The sequence below is a fragment of the Cricetulus griseus genome, chromosome 3 (genome assembly GCF_003668045.3).
Source record: "Cricetulus griseus strain 17A/GY chromosome 3, alternate assembly CriGri-PICRH-1.0, whole genome shotgun sequence".
In the NCBI taxonomy this organism is placed as follows: Eukaryota; Metazoa; Chordata; class Mammalia; order Rodentia; family Cricetidae; genus Cricetulus; species Cricetulus griseus.
Window position 1 is genome coordinate 112,065,558 of NC_048596.1, and position 15,334 is coordinate 112,080,891.

Here is a 15,334-nt window from a genome sequence, read left to right on the forward strand (position 1 = left end):
GTCTCTTTTTTGTTGGCTGAATATGACCAAATTTACTTTATATGATATTAGAATTAGTACTTAACCCATCCATCTATAGAGAACTATACATAGGTCTTAAAAACAGAAAAAGAATGTCATGTATCAAAAAATATTAGGTCATTGTACAAATAGAATACAGTAGCTCAATCAAAGTAAAGTATGAAAAAATTAATTTCATGACAAAATAACAGTCTATTTGTTGTATAATTTTTATTCTTTTAAATTACATTTTAAAATTAGAAAATGGATGTTGTTGAATATATTTCTTTGATACATTCATGAATTTAGGATGAATTTAGTAGACTAGCCCCTAGGAATAATTTTCATGGTTCTATTTTGGAAACATCTTTGGTTTCTGTTTTTAATCATCATTGTCTATAAAGTTATTATGATGTCAACACAAAGATATTTCTCATTTCAACTGGTATAAAAGTTCATTTTAGAGCAAAATGTGAGGGACCAGGGCCTAGGAAGACGGTTCTACTTTACTACAAATACTGCTTCCTTATATGGTTATAATTTCTAGATTTTTTTTTTACAATACAGAACAAAGAACATCAAAAACCAAGGGATATTTAAAATACACTACTAGGAACATCTGGTAGGCAGGTTAGATCAACATGGGGACATCTTTGCTTTGGGTTAATATTGTTTGATGACATTCTGAGCCTTAAGCTTGGTTGATGCTAGAGGCCTCTGCAAATATTTTTTTAAAAAGGGTTTAACACACACTTCATAGAATGTTAGGTAAAACAAAGTCATAGGAAATACATGCTTATTAAAAGGAGATACTAATTGCCTGAGATAATTTGTTTATGACCTTGTAACATTCTCCTCTCAGAAGACATAGACATTCTAATGAATATATCAATACTTTGTAGAGTCTTTAATACAGGTCCCTCCACAACCTAGCCAATCTTCAGTTCACAAAAACAACAAAACCATCCTTACAAGTTTATGAAGATGATGTTAGATATGGATATATCCATATCTAACATCAGTTTACCAGTAACTGGTAAACCAGCTTTCAATTATCATTGTAATTCTCATGATTGGCTTTTCTACAGCAAGTATAGATTAGAAAGAGAACGTGTAATGAATATATTTAAATTTCATGACATGGTGTCATTCAAAAGTTAAGATCATGATACCAAGAGATAGGATGCATATTCATGGATATCATAATGAAATATGTTATTAAAAAATGATGTAATCATGAAGAGCAGAGGGGAATTTGGCACTGTGTTCATTGAGAATTCACTTGCTTACTTGATGTGTTATTTCTTCACTGTAGACACAAGAAAGAATCTGAAAATACATGGATTTTCAGGAGGTAAGAAGTTTAGTGACTAACTTTCCCAATTCTTCAATTTTCTGTGTTGCCTTTGTTTTTAAACACCTATCATGCCACCGCTACAACTTTTATTAGTTTGTTTGTTATTTAGTTTTTTTTTTCCAGACAAGTTTCTCTGTGTAGGTGCAGCTGTAGCTGTCATGGAGCCAGCTCTTGTCGACAAGGCCTGCCTTGGACTCACAGGGATATGCCTGCCTCTGCCACTTAAGTGCTGGAATTAAAGACATATACCACCACCACCCATCAAGGATCCAAATTTTAAAGAATTATATTCTGAGACTTCACACTACTGGTAGCTGTCAATACAAATTTAATTTGGTGCCCCTTGACTACTGTTTAAAAAATAACAAATGAATAATATGAAAAGATAATAACTTTTGACTTTAGGGCTTCTGCAACTAAATAATTATAATTACAGTCAATTATACCTATAAATCCTTAAGATACACAAGTTGACACATAGCTAAGAATTGTCGTAACAACTTTGGCAGGGAATGCTTAATTATCATTTTCCCAGGTATCTGTCTTAACAAGACCACGTCATACACATAGTGACAGCCAAAACAAACAGTACTGATTTTCACATTTATTTGCTCAGCCATGTTTATTGTTGAACTGTTCACAAAAGCTAGGTAATGGAAACAACTTAAACATATTTTTAAGAAAGAATTTCCAATGACTTTATTGTCTTCAACTACTCTCAATTATTGATGTCAGTGTTGCAGGGATCCATTTTCTCACAGTTGTTCTTTGTGGGTTTTGTTTGTATTATTATTGCCATTATCATCATCATGATCATTATATGAATCAATACAGATCAGGAAAGACAAATATTACTTTATTCACTAAACTTATGATTTAGAAAAATAACATCTGCTTTTTAACATTCAAATGTGGTTTTGATTTAAGTCATTAGACCAATTTCTGAACAAGTAGAAGCTATATCTTTTTTCAATTGGAAGGTATTTTACTTACCCATTTTCCACACGGGTAACAGTTAAAGTCATGAGTTATAATGCATGAGTCACCTTGAAATAGTTAGCCATTTGAAGCCTTGAGTTGTGATGAGATACACCTAGACAACATTTAAGTATTGGAACACAGGATAACCATGTAGCTATCATCATGGTCTTAGTGAACACTCAGGAAATCTTTCTACATTAATTTCTTGCATTAGTTTGCTGTGACATGTTTCATGGTCTAAATATCAGGCTTTCATGATCATTTTATCTTTCTAGGACTAGACTACCAGGCTAAAGGTCTCAGTGAGGAAAGTCTGTTTCTGGTTTGAAATCAGCAAAATGATCACAGAGAATGAGACTCTAGCCCAAGACTTTATTCTCTTGGGCTTCCCTGGACCTCAAGCCCTCCAGCTTTCTCTTTTCATGCTGTTTCTGGTTATGTATCTCCTTAGCATTGGTGGTAATATGGCAATCTTTCTATTGGTCAGCACTTCTCAACAGTTACATACACCTATGTATTTCTTTCTGAGCAACCTGTCATTCTTGGAGATATGGTATACCACAGCTGCAGTCCCTAAAGCTCTTGCCATCCTTGTGGGGAGAAGCCAGACCATATCATTTTCAGGGTGTCTTTTGCAGATGTATCTTGTTTTCTCACTAGGTTGCACAGAATACTTCCTCTTGGCAGCCATGGCTTATGATCGCTATCTTGCCATCTGCTCTCCTTTACACTACCAGTCTATAATGAACAGTCTACTCTCTGCACAGCTGGCTCTTAGCTCCTGGATTTGTGGTTTCCTTGCCATTTCTGTACCAACCGCCCTAATAAGCACCTTGTCCTTCTGTGGCCCTAATGCCATCAATCATTTCTTCTGTGACATTGCACCCTGGATTGCCCTGGCTTGCAGCAGTACACAGGCAGTGGAGATAGTGGCTTTTGTGATAGCTTTTGTGGTTATCCTGAGTTCCTGCCTCATTACTCTGATTTCTTATGTCTACATCATTAACACCATCCTGAGGATCCCTTCTGCCACTGGCCGGAGCAAAGCATTCTCTACCTGTTCCTCCCACCTAACTGTGGTGCTCATCTGGTATGGGTCCACGATTTTTCTCCATGTCCGAACCTCCATCAAAGATGATTTAGATCTGACCAAAGCTGTCCATGTCCTCAATACAGTGGTAACTCCAGTTCTCAATCCTTTCATCTATACCCTTCGTAACAAGGATGTCAGAGAAACTCTGATGAAGAAATGGAGGAGAACATGAACTTCTTTCAGTAGCATGAACATATTGAAAATCATTACTTTCACTGATACCGGGATTAATACTTTTGCAATATACTTTTACCACTCAAGTGAAATTTTTCATACAATAGTGTGTGATATGTAAGATTTGAAGAGTTAGAAATTTTTAAACAAATGTATAACAAAAATGAGAATATAAATTTATTTCAGGACACAATTTGCAATTTGGATGAATATATTAAAATACTTATGAATTAGAAGCTGATTGCCACGAAGTCAAACATTAATTTCATAAGGATATGAACAAGCCAAGATATTGTTTGTAAAATGTAGATGAACAGGTGCATATGAAGTTACAAATATGCTTTCAAGTTCTCTGTATAGCAATACACAAGCATTATAACAGAAAAATAGTAGATTATGTTTGTTTTCAAACAACAAATACTTTTAAATTAAAAACAATTAATGTTCCTGAAATTAAAGATCAGTTAAACTTTCTCTACCAAACAAGCAGAAGATAGAAAATAATGGAAAGAAATGGTTTTATGTATATTTTTGTCCAAAATTAGGTATAGAAATATTGTCTACCTTCCCCAAGAGTATTACATTTGAAAGGAAACCCAAAAACAAAACCAAGAAAAATAAATGTATTTGGTCAGATGTGACATAAATTACAAGAATTTTGAGATAAATCTAATCCTGGAAATGAGTGCTTCCTTTGGTAGTAAAATGTTGGTTACCAACCCTGGGGTATATTTTCCTGGGAATATTCTAATATTTTGATTTTCTGTATTAATTCTTCTTGATCCTTACCCATTACTCAGCCCCAGGGACTATGGAGTACTGTGTTTTCAATTGGTGAACTGATATGCAAGGTTCATTAATGGCATTTGAAACAAAGGAGAAAAATAAAAGTCATATGCATCTGCCTGAGGAAAAAACACCATGCACCGTTTTCTTTAAGAAACCAGCAAGATATTGTGAGATTAGAATAACTTTAGTACCAGAAGGCCATCCAAAACATGTTTTTTCTCTATAACCTTTTGGTTTTAGTAACTTTAAGAATGGCTATTACAGGTAACTCCATATTTTACTGTTTGTTTTTGAGACATGCTCTAACTTTGAAGTCCAAGTTGCCCTTGCACTGCTTTGGTACCATCATGACTTATGAATTATATACTCTACTATTAATAACAATTATTTTCTATGATATAACCTTAGAAGATGATTATTTAGCCAGGTCTTGGTGGTACATGACTTTATCCCTATAACTTGGGACACAGAGGCAAGCAGATCTCTGCTAGTTTGAGGACAGCCTGGCCTACCAAGCAAGTTACAGTACATTTAAAGTGACAGAGAAACCGTGCTTAGAAAAAAAAGCAACAAAAATGATCATTTGAAGATGTTAGATAAACATTTTTAAATACTTAGTTCTCTCTAATGAAAATCTAATATATAGAAAAATACAATAAATTTTCTTGATCTTATTGGCTATATAAGTATCTCATTTTAAATTTGTAGCTCTTTTCTTTTTACCTTGTTCCCTCACAGTTTTGTTGGGACTAAACTTGCATAAGATTAAGCCAGTCAACTTTTCAGCATGTATGTGACAGGAGCACCTGAGCCTCAAACTTGAGTTGAATTATGATGACATCTGATGGATACTTTGGAAAAGGAGGATCATTTATTTTTCAGGAGTGCAGTTCAATGTCATTGTCATACTGTTACCATTTACAGACAAAGATAAAACCTGGAGAAGATCTTAATATAACATTGCTAATATTTCTTTGATATATCTTTGAGACATTGACAGAACAGAAGCACAAATCTATGCATTACGTATACACACACAGACACACAGACACACAGACACACAGACACACACACACACACACACACACACACACACATTCTCTTTACATAATTATAATAAGTGTTCTTCCCAAAAGAGATTTTTTTAATTCTTAATAACTTTAATTAGGTTATTTGTTTTCTTGATATGTAGTTTTCTTGGGTTGTTTATATATTTTGGATATTAGTCTTCTATCATATATATAATTGTCAAAAGATTCACATTCTGTAGCTTGCTATTTTGTCTGAAAGACAGTGTCATTTGTCATACAGAACCTTCTTAGATTCATGAAGTTCCACTTATTAACTCTTGATTTTAGTGCCTTTGGTAATGGAGTTCTGTTCAGAAATTGTTTTCCTGTGCCAATGGTTTTAAGGCTATTTCTCACTTTCTCTTCTATTAAGTTCAATGTATCTGGTTTTATTTTGAAGTCTTTGATCCATTTTGAGTTGAATGTTTTGCAGGGTGATAAGAATAGAACTATTTGGATTCTTCTACATGCAGCCATGCAGTTTGGCCAGTATCATTTTAAAAAGATGTTGTTTATTGAAAGTACCTGTTTCTGACTATCAATAATCAGTTGTCCATAGGTGTGTATATTTATGTCCAGGTCTTCAATTCAATAACATTGAACAATATGTCTGCTTTTGTGTCAATGCTACACTGATTTGCTTAGTATAGTTTTATATAGAACTGGAAATTGAGAATTGTGATAGCTTCTACAATTTTTTTAATAACCAGCATTGTTTTAGCTCTCCTCATTTTTTGGCTTTTGGCTGTTTGTTTGTTTGTTTACATATGTAGCAGAAAGCTATCTTTCCCTTTGTTTGAAGAATTGTGTTGAATTTTTGATAGGTACTGAATTAAATCTGTAGATTGCTTTGGATAGGATTGCTGCTAACACTTTAAGAAGTATCTAACCTCATTAGCCATCAGGGAAACAAAATTTATTACTACATTTGACTGTCTCACTGCAAACACAATAGCTACCTTCCAAAAATTAAATGACAGAAGATACGATACTGGAAAGTGTGTGGAGAAATTTTCCTTTCCTTATTCCATTCCTTATTCACTGTTGCTGAAATAACGATGGATAATATGTTGGGAAATATTTCCATTGAATAAACTGATTAAATCAGAAAACATCAGCAATAGTCACATCCATAATAATATCAACTTTAATGGGTTTTCTAGAGATTAAGCAGTTTTTTAAAGAAAGTTTTTAAGTTTTGATCTTTTTAAATTTTAATTTCTTCTTTGACAATTTGATACATGTTTATGAAGCCTTCAAATTGCTCTTGTGCCTTACTTTCATTTATCTCCTTCCTTTCTCTGTCAAACACCCCAATATACTATAAACACCTTCTCTATAATTACATATTTTTCTTTTGTTTCATGAAACAGTGAAATTACCCTTGTTTCTGAAGTGTGGTCATAAGTTTTATTGTATATCTTACTTCAGATAGTTAGCAACAACTTTGCTACATCCTTTCACCTTTAAATTTAGGAATTTATATAATAGTGAATGAGTAAAATCTGCAATTTGTGTTTAAGTATTATGGGAATAAAAATGAAATGAGCAAAGTAAAATCAATTGGAAGTATCACTAGGGGAAATGGTTAAGTGGAGAATGGTTCTATGAATGCAAAGACAATGTTAAAGTTTATTGTCAAGAAAAAAGAAAAAAATTATGATGAAGAAAGGAGAAAGTTTATCATATAGCAACCAAAGTTTAGGAGTTCAAATACAAAAAACAAATGTAAGCCCCAAAACTATGTTTAAAGAAATAGAAGAAAGCTTCCATCTTTGAGACAAAAATGGAAATATCCATACACAGAAGAGCCTAAATCAATAAACTATATAATTTCAAGGTATAAATCTATAGTCCTCAGTCTTGCTGCAGGCACCTGAGCCTCAGGTGAGTCTGGGCATCAACACCTGCTCCCTTCTGCTTGAACAACCCCCACCCCAGAAAAGGGTTGACCTGCCCAAACCAGGAGGCCCACCCTGAGTACGGACACACCTCACCCTTGTCCACTCACTGCTCTCTGCCATTCAGCTGCCACCAGAGGCTGAGCCATCAGCCTGCCACCAGAGAGAGGGAGAGACCCCACCTGCACCCACTGGAAGAAGGGATGGGAAGAAGACAGAGTAAAAACACACTCAGCACAGAAAAACAAATATGACACCACCAGAATCTAGGGACTCCACACCAGCAAGAACTGAAAAGCTCAAGGTAGAGGATGAAGAAGAGACAGACCTTAAAAATTATCTTATGAAGATGATAGAGATCATTAAAGAGGAAACAAGAAAATCCCTTAAAGAAATAGAAGATAAAACAAGCAAAACTTACATCAAATGGAGGAAAAGACAAACCAAAAAATTCAAGAAATAAACAAATTCCTTAGAGAATCTAAAGAAAACCAAGAAAAAACAACCAAACAAGTGAAGGAAACAATTAAAACAGTAAATGGTTTGAAAGTAGAATTAGAAACAATGAAGAAAACACAGAATGAGGCAATGCTGGAAATAGAAAAGCTGGGTAAACGATCAGGAACCACTGATGTAAGCATAACCAATAGAATACAAGAAATGGAAGAGGGAGTCTCTGTTATGACCACCCTTGACCAGCAAGAATCACGCAACACCGAGGAATCTTCTTCTCACAGTTTTACTCAGGAAACTAGATTTACAGGGAGTGGCCCCAGGTCCAGGAAGACGGGGCCAGATATAGCCTACAACTACCAATCACCTAACCCCACGTGGCGTGCCAGGATAGGTTGTCTCCAAGCAGAATTAAGAGGATATATGGCCTTTACCAAATTAGGAGTTGTTTACCACAGAGAGCACTCGCCGTCGGGCTGGCAGAAGGCAGAAACCGGAGCCATCTTTTAGGCATGGTACTCTGCAGCTCCCAACAGTTCCCCCTTTTTGTTTTAATATTATAGGAGTAGCAGTATCTATCTGTTGTCAGATTTCAGTCATCTCTGTCTTAGGTTCAACCCCAGTGTCCCTATCTTACCCGTCAAAGAGTCACTGTGTCGCCCTCACAGGCTCATGTCTTAGGTTGAAAGGAACACATGTATGCTTATTCGCTCAGCAAAAGGGTAGGTGGCTGTCATTGAGCATGACTGATTCAGATATACATCACTCACTCAGCAAGGGTGAGACAGACACCTATTTGTCTATCAGCATGGATAACCATGCTTGAGGGGATTGTCCTGCTTCCACAGCAGCAAAGGCGTGTACCAACATGGCAGCTTGGGATTTTTGCGACTTCCTGATCCTGCATAGACACCACAGGCAAACAAAAATGGCTAACACCATCATGGAAAGCATAACCCCCACCCCAGCCCATTCCTTAACTAAACTAAAGGTTTGCTTAAAAGTAGTCAAGAGGGTATTGACAGTGGGCAGGCTCAGGCAAGTAGCATTCATGGCAACAATTTGTTGTGTTAAGGTGTCTGTCAGGTTCTCGAACTGTTGACTCCAATTTCCCTGAAGGTAGGCACTAAGCTGCCAACTCAGGTTGCTGTTCTGCATGAAATTGTTGGCTATCCTGGAGGTGATACATAAAGAAGAAAAGGAATGAATGCATCCTATGGAAGTTAAGGTTACTAAATCATCCACTTGCTCCTGCAACAGGTCCACTCTTTGGTTCACAGTTAGAATGCCAGCTTTTAAGTGGCCATCAATAGATCTTAATGTTGCGGCCGTTTTTTCTACAATGTCATTGACCGTCTCAGCTGTTTGAACCTGTGCAGCCATGGCAACGGTAGCAGTCGTAGCTGCTGCCGCAGAAAGGGTTATGGCAGTAACCAATGCTGCAGCTATGCCCAAATCCCGTTTGGTTCTGATGATTTCCATAATGGAAAATGTTCCTGTATCCACTTTAACCAGAATAGGAACATACATAGGAACCCTCATCACTACTGCTGTATTAGCATAACCATTCCAACATTGACTAGCAATACAGGAGACATTAGTCGAATTACACAAGATCTCTTCTTTGGTGGCATTAGTAGCATTAGAGAGCAGAAAGAAAAAGGGAGCTTTTAAACATACTGGGCTAGCTGGAATAGTGAAATTATCCAAAGTTCTTTGTACTAATAGATTCTTAAGAGAAGGTCCCTTCTCATCCCTAGTACCAGAAACATTAAGAAGTCTTATGATGAGATTCTGGAGAACCGCAAAAGGTTCAAGGGAGGTAAATGCTCCACACTCGTTAGATAGTACCCATTGAAACCATGGCCAGGTATTTTTACTGCCTGTTCTTTGGGAACCTCCCTGAGTTAGGTTATACTGATACCTGTCAAGAGGGGGAGTAAATTCAAAACCAGGAGCTATCTGTTTAAGTTTGTGGTCAGGGCTCTGGCAAGGCGTCCAATGAGGAGGATACCCATGATTGGGAGCACAATATGGCAACACCTGATGAGCAGTGGAATTGAATTGATCATAACATGAATTAGAAGGTTGAAGCCCTTCCATGAGCATTAGAAATGTAGTAATATTTACGTCCATGGTCCCATTCGTACCAGTGCTGGAGCTAGAACTAGCGCCTGTACTAGCCTGGGTCAGGGCTTCAGTGAGCATAGCGTTAGATGTCTGGTTATGAGTAAGGGGGTCAAGCCAATTGCCAACAGAACCATTTTTCATCCAAAGGCATGGGTTAGAACTACTAATGAGGGATAAACATAATGCTCCCTGAAGTGACACATTAGTGGCCGAATACGGGGCAGTATCAGGCTCTAAATTTGCACAAGGCAAGCCCAAATCACAACTAGTAGAAAAGAAAACAGGCCAAACTTTAGATGTGCTATGAACATGCAAGGGAATTGGCCACACTTTCGCTATGGCCCACAGGATTTGTTCCTTGGCCTGGATTAGCCACGGAGTTGTCAAGGTCAGCAGCAGGATCAATATCAGAGGCTTCATCTTGTTTGTTGCACCGCCTTGTTAGTCTCTCTGGAATCCACACCGGGTCTTGCTGATCCTGGGGAAAAATCACAAACAGAACCTCTTGCCCATGCTAACACTGGGTCCGATCCATGCCATAGACCCGTAAGGATATCTTTCCATCTTACATAGCCCTTCTGAGCAGGTGCCTGAGTCTGGTGCCAATCGGCAGCAGAAAGGCCTTGAGAATCCAAATTCAAAAAATTCAGAGTAAAGAGACCCAAGGATATTTGTTCCTTTGGTGTTCTACCATGGCCTATTCCCCCTTTTTGTTTTAATAAACATTCTTTCAATGTGCGATGAGCTCTTTCAACTATTCCTTGTCCTTGGGGATTATAAGGTAGGCCATGGTTTAATTGGACCTCCATCTGCTTACAAAAGAAGGTAAAAGAGTGAGCTGTATAAGCAGTGCCATTGTCAGTTTTTAATTGCTGAGGTTTTCCCCAGGCACCCCACGCCTCAAGGCAATGTCCAATGACATTTCGAGCCTTTTCCCCACTCAAAGGTGTGGCATGGATGATGCCTGAACAGGTATCCACAGACACATGGATGTATTTAAGAGTTCCAAATCCTGAAAAATGGGTTACGTACATTTGCCAAATTTTCAAGGGCAATAGCCCTCTGGGGTTGTCCCCCGTGCTATGGGAGTACAAAAGATTATACACTGTTGACAATTTAATACTATCTGTCTAGCCTCCACTTGCAATAGCTGAAACCTTTGTTGCAAAGTTTTGCAGATACATGGAATTGTTTGTGAAATTGCTGCGCCTGCTCCACAGGGGAAGCAAAAAATACACATTCCCCTCTAGTACAGTGATCTATGGCCTCATTGCCTTTTGATAGAGGTCCAGGCAAGTTGGTATGAGCCCTAATATGTTGTATAAAAAATTTATGATCGCGATGCCAGATCAACTTTTGCAACTCCTGTAAGAGTTTGCAAACTACACTATTAGGTTTGATATGTCCTGCAACCTCCAGGGCCTTAACAGCATTCATAACATATGCCGAATCAGAAATCAGATTAAAGGGGAACGGGCAATTTCTAAACACTTCAAGGACAATTTTATATTCGATAATCTGGGGGGAGCCAGGCTGATATTGAAATTGCACTGGATCCTGATGCTCTATCATATAGGCTCCACAGCCTGTCTTGGATCCATCAGTGAAAATGTTTGGGGCTCCAGCAATAGGAGCAGCTGCAGTCATTTTAAGAAAAATGACCGGATGTTCTTTTAAACATGACATTAGAGGGTGTTTTGGATAATGATTATCTATTTCTCCGAAAACCCGCAGCGCACAATGGCCCAATCATCCACAGTTCCACAAAGGATCTTAACTTGTAGAGCAGTATATGGGATTATGATCTTATTCGGTAGTCTCCCAAAATTTTGAAGGCATTGCTGTATCCCATTTTGAGCCAAGTCAGCAACCGCTGCAGGATAGTATTCAATAGTTTTTCCAGGGGAGGATTTAGAATAAATCCATAGTAATGGACCATCTTGCCACAGCAAAGCTGTAGGCTGGGAGAATGTTGAGAGCACACACAAAAGAATATCCATTTTTTCTATTAGGCGTTTAAGACTGGCATTTTGTAATTCTGTCTCCACTTTCTTTAAAGCTTCTCTGGCTTCAGCGGTTAACTGCCTAGGTGAATCTAACGCTGAATCACCATTGAGAATGTTATACAATGGTTTCAACTCATAATTAGGTAATTTTAAATAACACCTTATCCAATTTATATCTCCCAACAACTTCCGAAAATCATTAAGAGTTTTTAAATTATCTTTTCTAATCTCTATCTTCTGTGGAATATTAGGGAGAATCTTAGCCCCTAAATAGTTAATAACAGTGTCCTTTTGTACTTTTTATGAGGCTATGACTAAATTACGATTCTCAAGCAATTTTACCAATTTTATATACGCCTTATTGAGCATTTTATCATCTTTGGCAGCCAATAAAATATCACCCATGTAATGAACACATCTAATCTTTGGAAAGTCCACTCTCAAAGGAGCAATAGCTTCTGCAACAAACAACTGACACATAGTAGGACTATTGGCCATCCCCTGTGGCAACACTATCCATTCATACCTTAGATCAGGCTGTTCATGATTACAAGAGGGCAGCATAAATGCAAAGCGCCCTGAATCCTTGGCACACAAAGGTATGGAAAAGAAACAGACTTTAATAGCTATAGAGATGATAGGCTATGATGCAGGTAAAGAGGTTAAAAGTGGAAGACCATGTTGCACAGGGCCCATAATTTGCATCTGCTGATTAATAGCTCTAAGATCATGAAGCAATCTCCATTTACCAGATTTTTTCTTAATGACAAAGATGGGGGTATTCCATGGAGACACAGAAGATTTTATATGCCCCAGATCCAGCTGCTTCTGCACTAGAGTCCTAGCAGCCTCCAGTTTTTCAGAGAAAAGTGACCACTGAGGAACCCATACTGGCTCCTCCGTTTTCCAGGTAATAGGAATACCTTCCCCAGTGGCCCCCTAACTCCCTACAGACCTTCATCCAGACTTCAAGGCCTTTACCTTTATATGGAGTTATTGCAGCCCTACACTCCTTTGTACATTGTTCATAAACCAGCTGTTTGATCAATGGCATAGCAGCATCTGGATCCCCAAACACTCATCCTGCAGCTTCTACCATTCTTGCCACAAAGTCTGAAAAGGGTTCCATAGGACCTTGTAATATCTTTGTAAGGTTTCCACTGACCTTATCTCTGTTGGGCAGAGACCTCCAAGCCCTAATGGCTATTTGGTTAATCTGATCATACACTTGAGGGGGGTATCCTGTTTGTTGCTGTGCAAAACGTCCCTGAACAAGAAGCATGTCCACATCCCAGGCTGGATTACCAGCCGTTCGGTTAGCTGCACCTTGATCATTGGCAAATTCAATGTGGAAAGCCCTCCAATCTAAATATTGTCCTGGTGATAAAGATAAACAAGCTCTTACCTAATTCATCCAGTCACCAGGTGTCATACAGAAGTGATTGAGTGCTTCTACCTGGGCAACTGTGAAAGCTGCTGTCACCCCATAGGTGCGCACCGACTCTACCAGAGTTTTGACTATTTTAAAGTTAATTGGCTCATGATATCCCTGTTGGTTACCATCCATGAAAACTGGATAAGCCAGTGGTCGGGCAATCTGAAACTCAGTGTGAACAGTATGCCACACTTCCGGACAGAAGGTGGAACAACCAGGAACTCTTACTTCCTCTTGTGAGCAGTAGGGGGGAGGAGCAGTAAGCCGGTGCCCTTGCTTTACAGTCACCATTTTAGGGCACTGTTTTTCTGGTACTTTTAAGAAATGTTTTTCCATGAGTTCAATAATCTCCCCCTCCTCACCCTCCGAGAAGTTCTCATCCTCATATATATCCTCCTCTGATTCTGAATCCTCTCCTGGTTCTTTTAACTCCTTCCTCAACTCTCCCAGAGAAGGATAGGCTCGCTTCTTATTCCCTTTCCGTTTTTCCTTTCCAGCCTCACTTTCTGACTGTTCTGATCTTTCTTCTTGAAGCATTTCAAGGGCAGCTTGTCCATTAGCTATAGCTTTCTTATTTCCCTCTTGATCCTGTAGACAGCTGCGTACTAGTCGCCATATCAGCCGAACACACGGCTTCAACGTTCCTTGTTTCCAGGCAAAATCCAAATCTTTCCCTAACTTATCCCAACTAGCCACCAAGAGATTGCCTGAAACCTCTAACCAGGGTGCAGTGGTGTCACATTCATTCAGGATCCTCTGCAACGTGGCTTTAGTTAACTTTAATTTTTTAGAATGAAGCAGCTCTTGAAGAGCCAGAAAAATTGGATGTGACTGTGACGATCCCATTGTGCTTTTGTTTTAGTTTGTGCGCTCCAGAGGCATGCAAGTTGGATAACACCACCAAAAAACAAAAGCCCACACTGCAATGTTAAAAAGCAGCTAAATCACCACTATAATAGTGGGGTCCATTCACTTTACTCTCACTCTGCAAGTTAAAGCAGGAGCGAGGCCTTTTACTTTCGGTTTGCTTTGGCTGCGAACAGTTTTGCTCCTATCCGGAGACCTTATTGCCTCTTTACAGAGGTCCTCATTGCTCCTTACCAGAGACCGTATTGCCTCTTTACCAAGGTCCTTATTGCTCCTTATTGGAGACCTTATTGCCGCCTTCACTGCGGACCTACTTGTCCCACTTACCTTGGGAACTTACCGGTGCCGACCCGACTATGAGAAGTTCTGATTCCCCATATGGGCCACCACTTGTCGCGACCACCCTTGACCAGCAAGAACGATGCAACATGAGGAATCTTCTCACAGTTTTACTCGGGAAACTTGACTTACAGGGAGTGGCCCCGGGTCCAGGAAGACAGGGCCAGATATAGCCTACAACCACCAATCACCTAACCTCACGTTGTGCTCCAGGATAGGTTGTCTCCAAGCAGAATTAAGAGAACACATGGCCTTTACCAAATTAAGAGTTGTTTACCACAAAGAGCACTCGCCGTCAGCTGGCGGAAGGCGGAAACCTGAGCCATCTTTAGGCGCGGTGCTCTGCAGCTCCCAACAAGTCTCAGGTATTGAAGACTGATTAGAGGATATATAGTCATCGAGCAAAGAAAATCTCAAGTCCAACAAATCCCTAACACAAAATATCCAGGAAATATGGGACAATAATAAGACCAAACCTAAGAATAGCAGGTATAGAAGAAGGTAAAGAAATTCAGCTCAAAGTTTCAGAAACCTTATTCAACAAAATCATTGAAGAAAACTTCCCCAAAATAAAGAAGAATATGCCTATAAATGTACAAGAATCTTACAGAACACCAAATAGATTGGATCACAAAAAGAAGTCCCCTCACCACATAATAATCAAAACACAAAACATACAGAATAAGAAAAAATATTAAGAGTATTAAAAGACAAAAGGCCAAGTAACATACAAAGGTAG

General features: G+C 38.5%; 1 protein-coding gene across 1 annotated transcript; it reads left to right on the forward strand.

The window, feature by feature from the left end:
- Window positions 1–2,676: 2,676 nt before the first annotated feature.
- LOC100757396 (olfactory receptor 6F1) lies at window positions 2,677–3,603 on the forward strand. Its single transcript, XM_027407488.1, has one exon. It carries the CDS (start codon window positions 2,677–2,679, stop codon window positions 3,601–3,603), a length of 927 nt encoding a protein of 308 aa, XP_027263289.1.
- The last annotated feature ends 11,731 nt before the right edge of the window (window positions 3,604–15,334 follow it).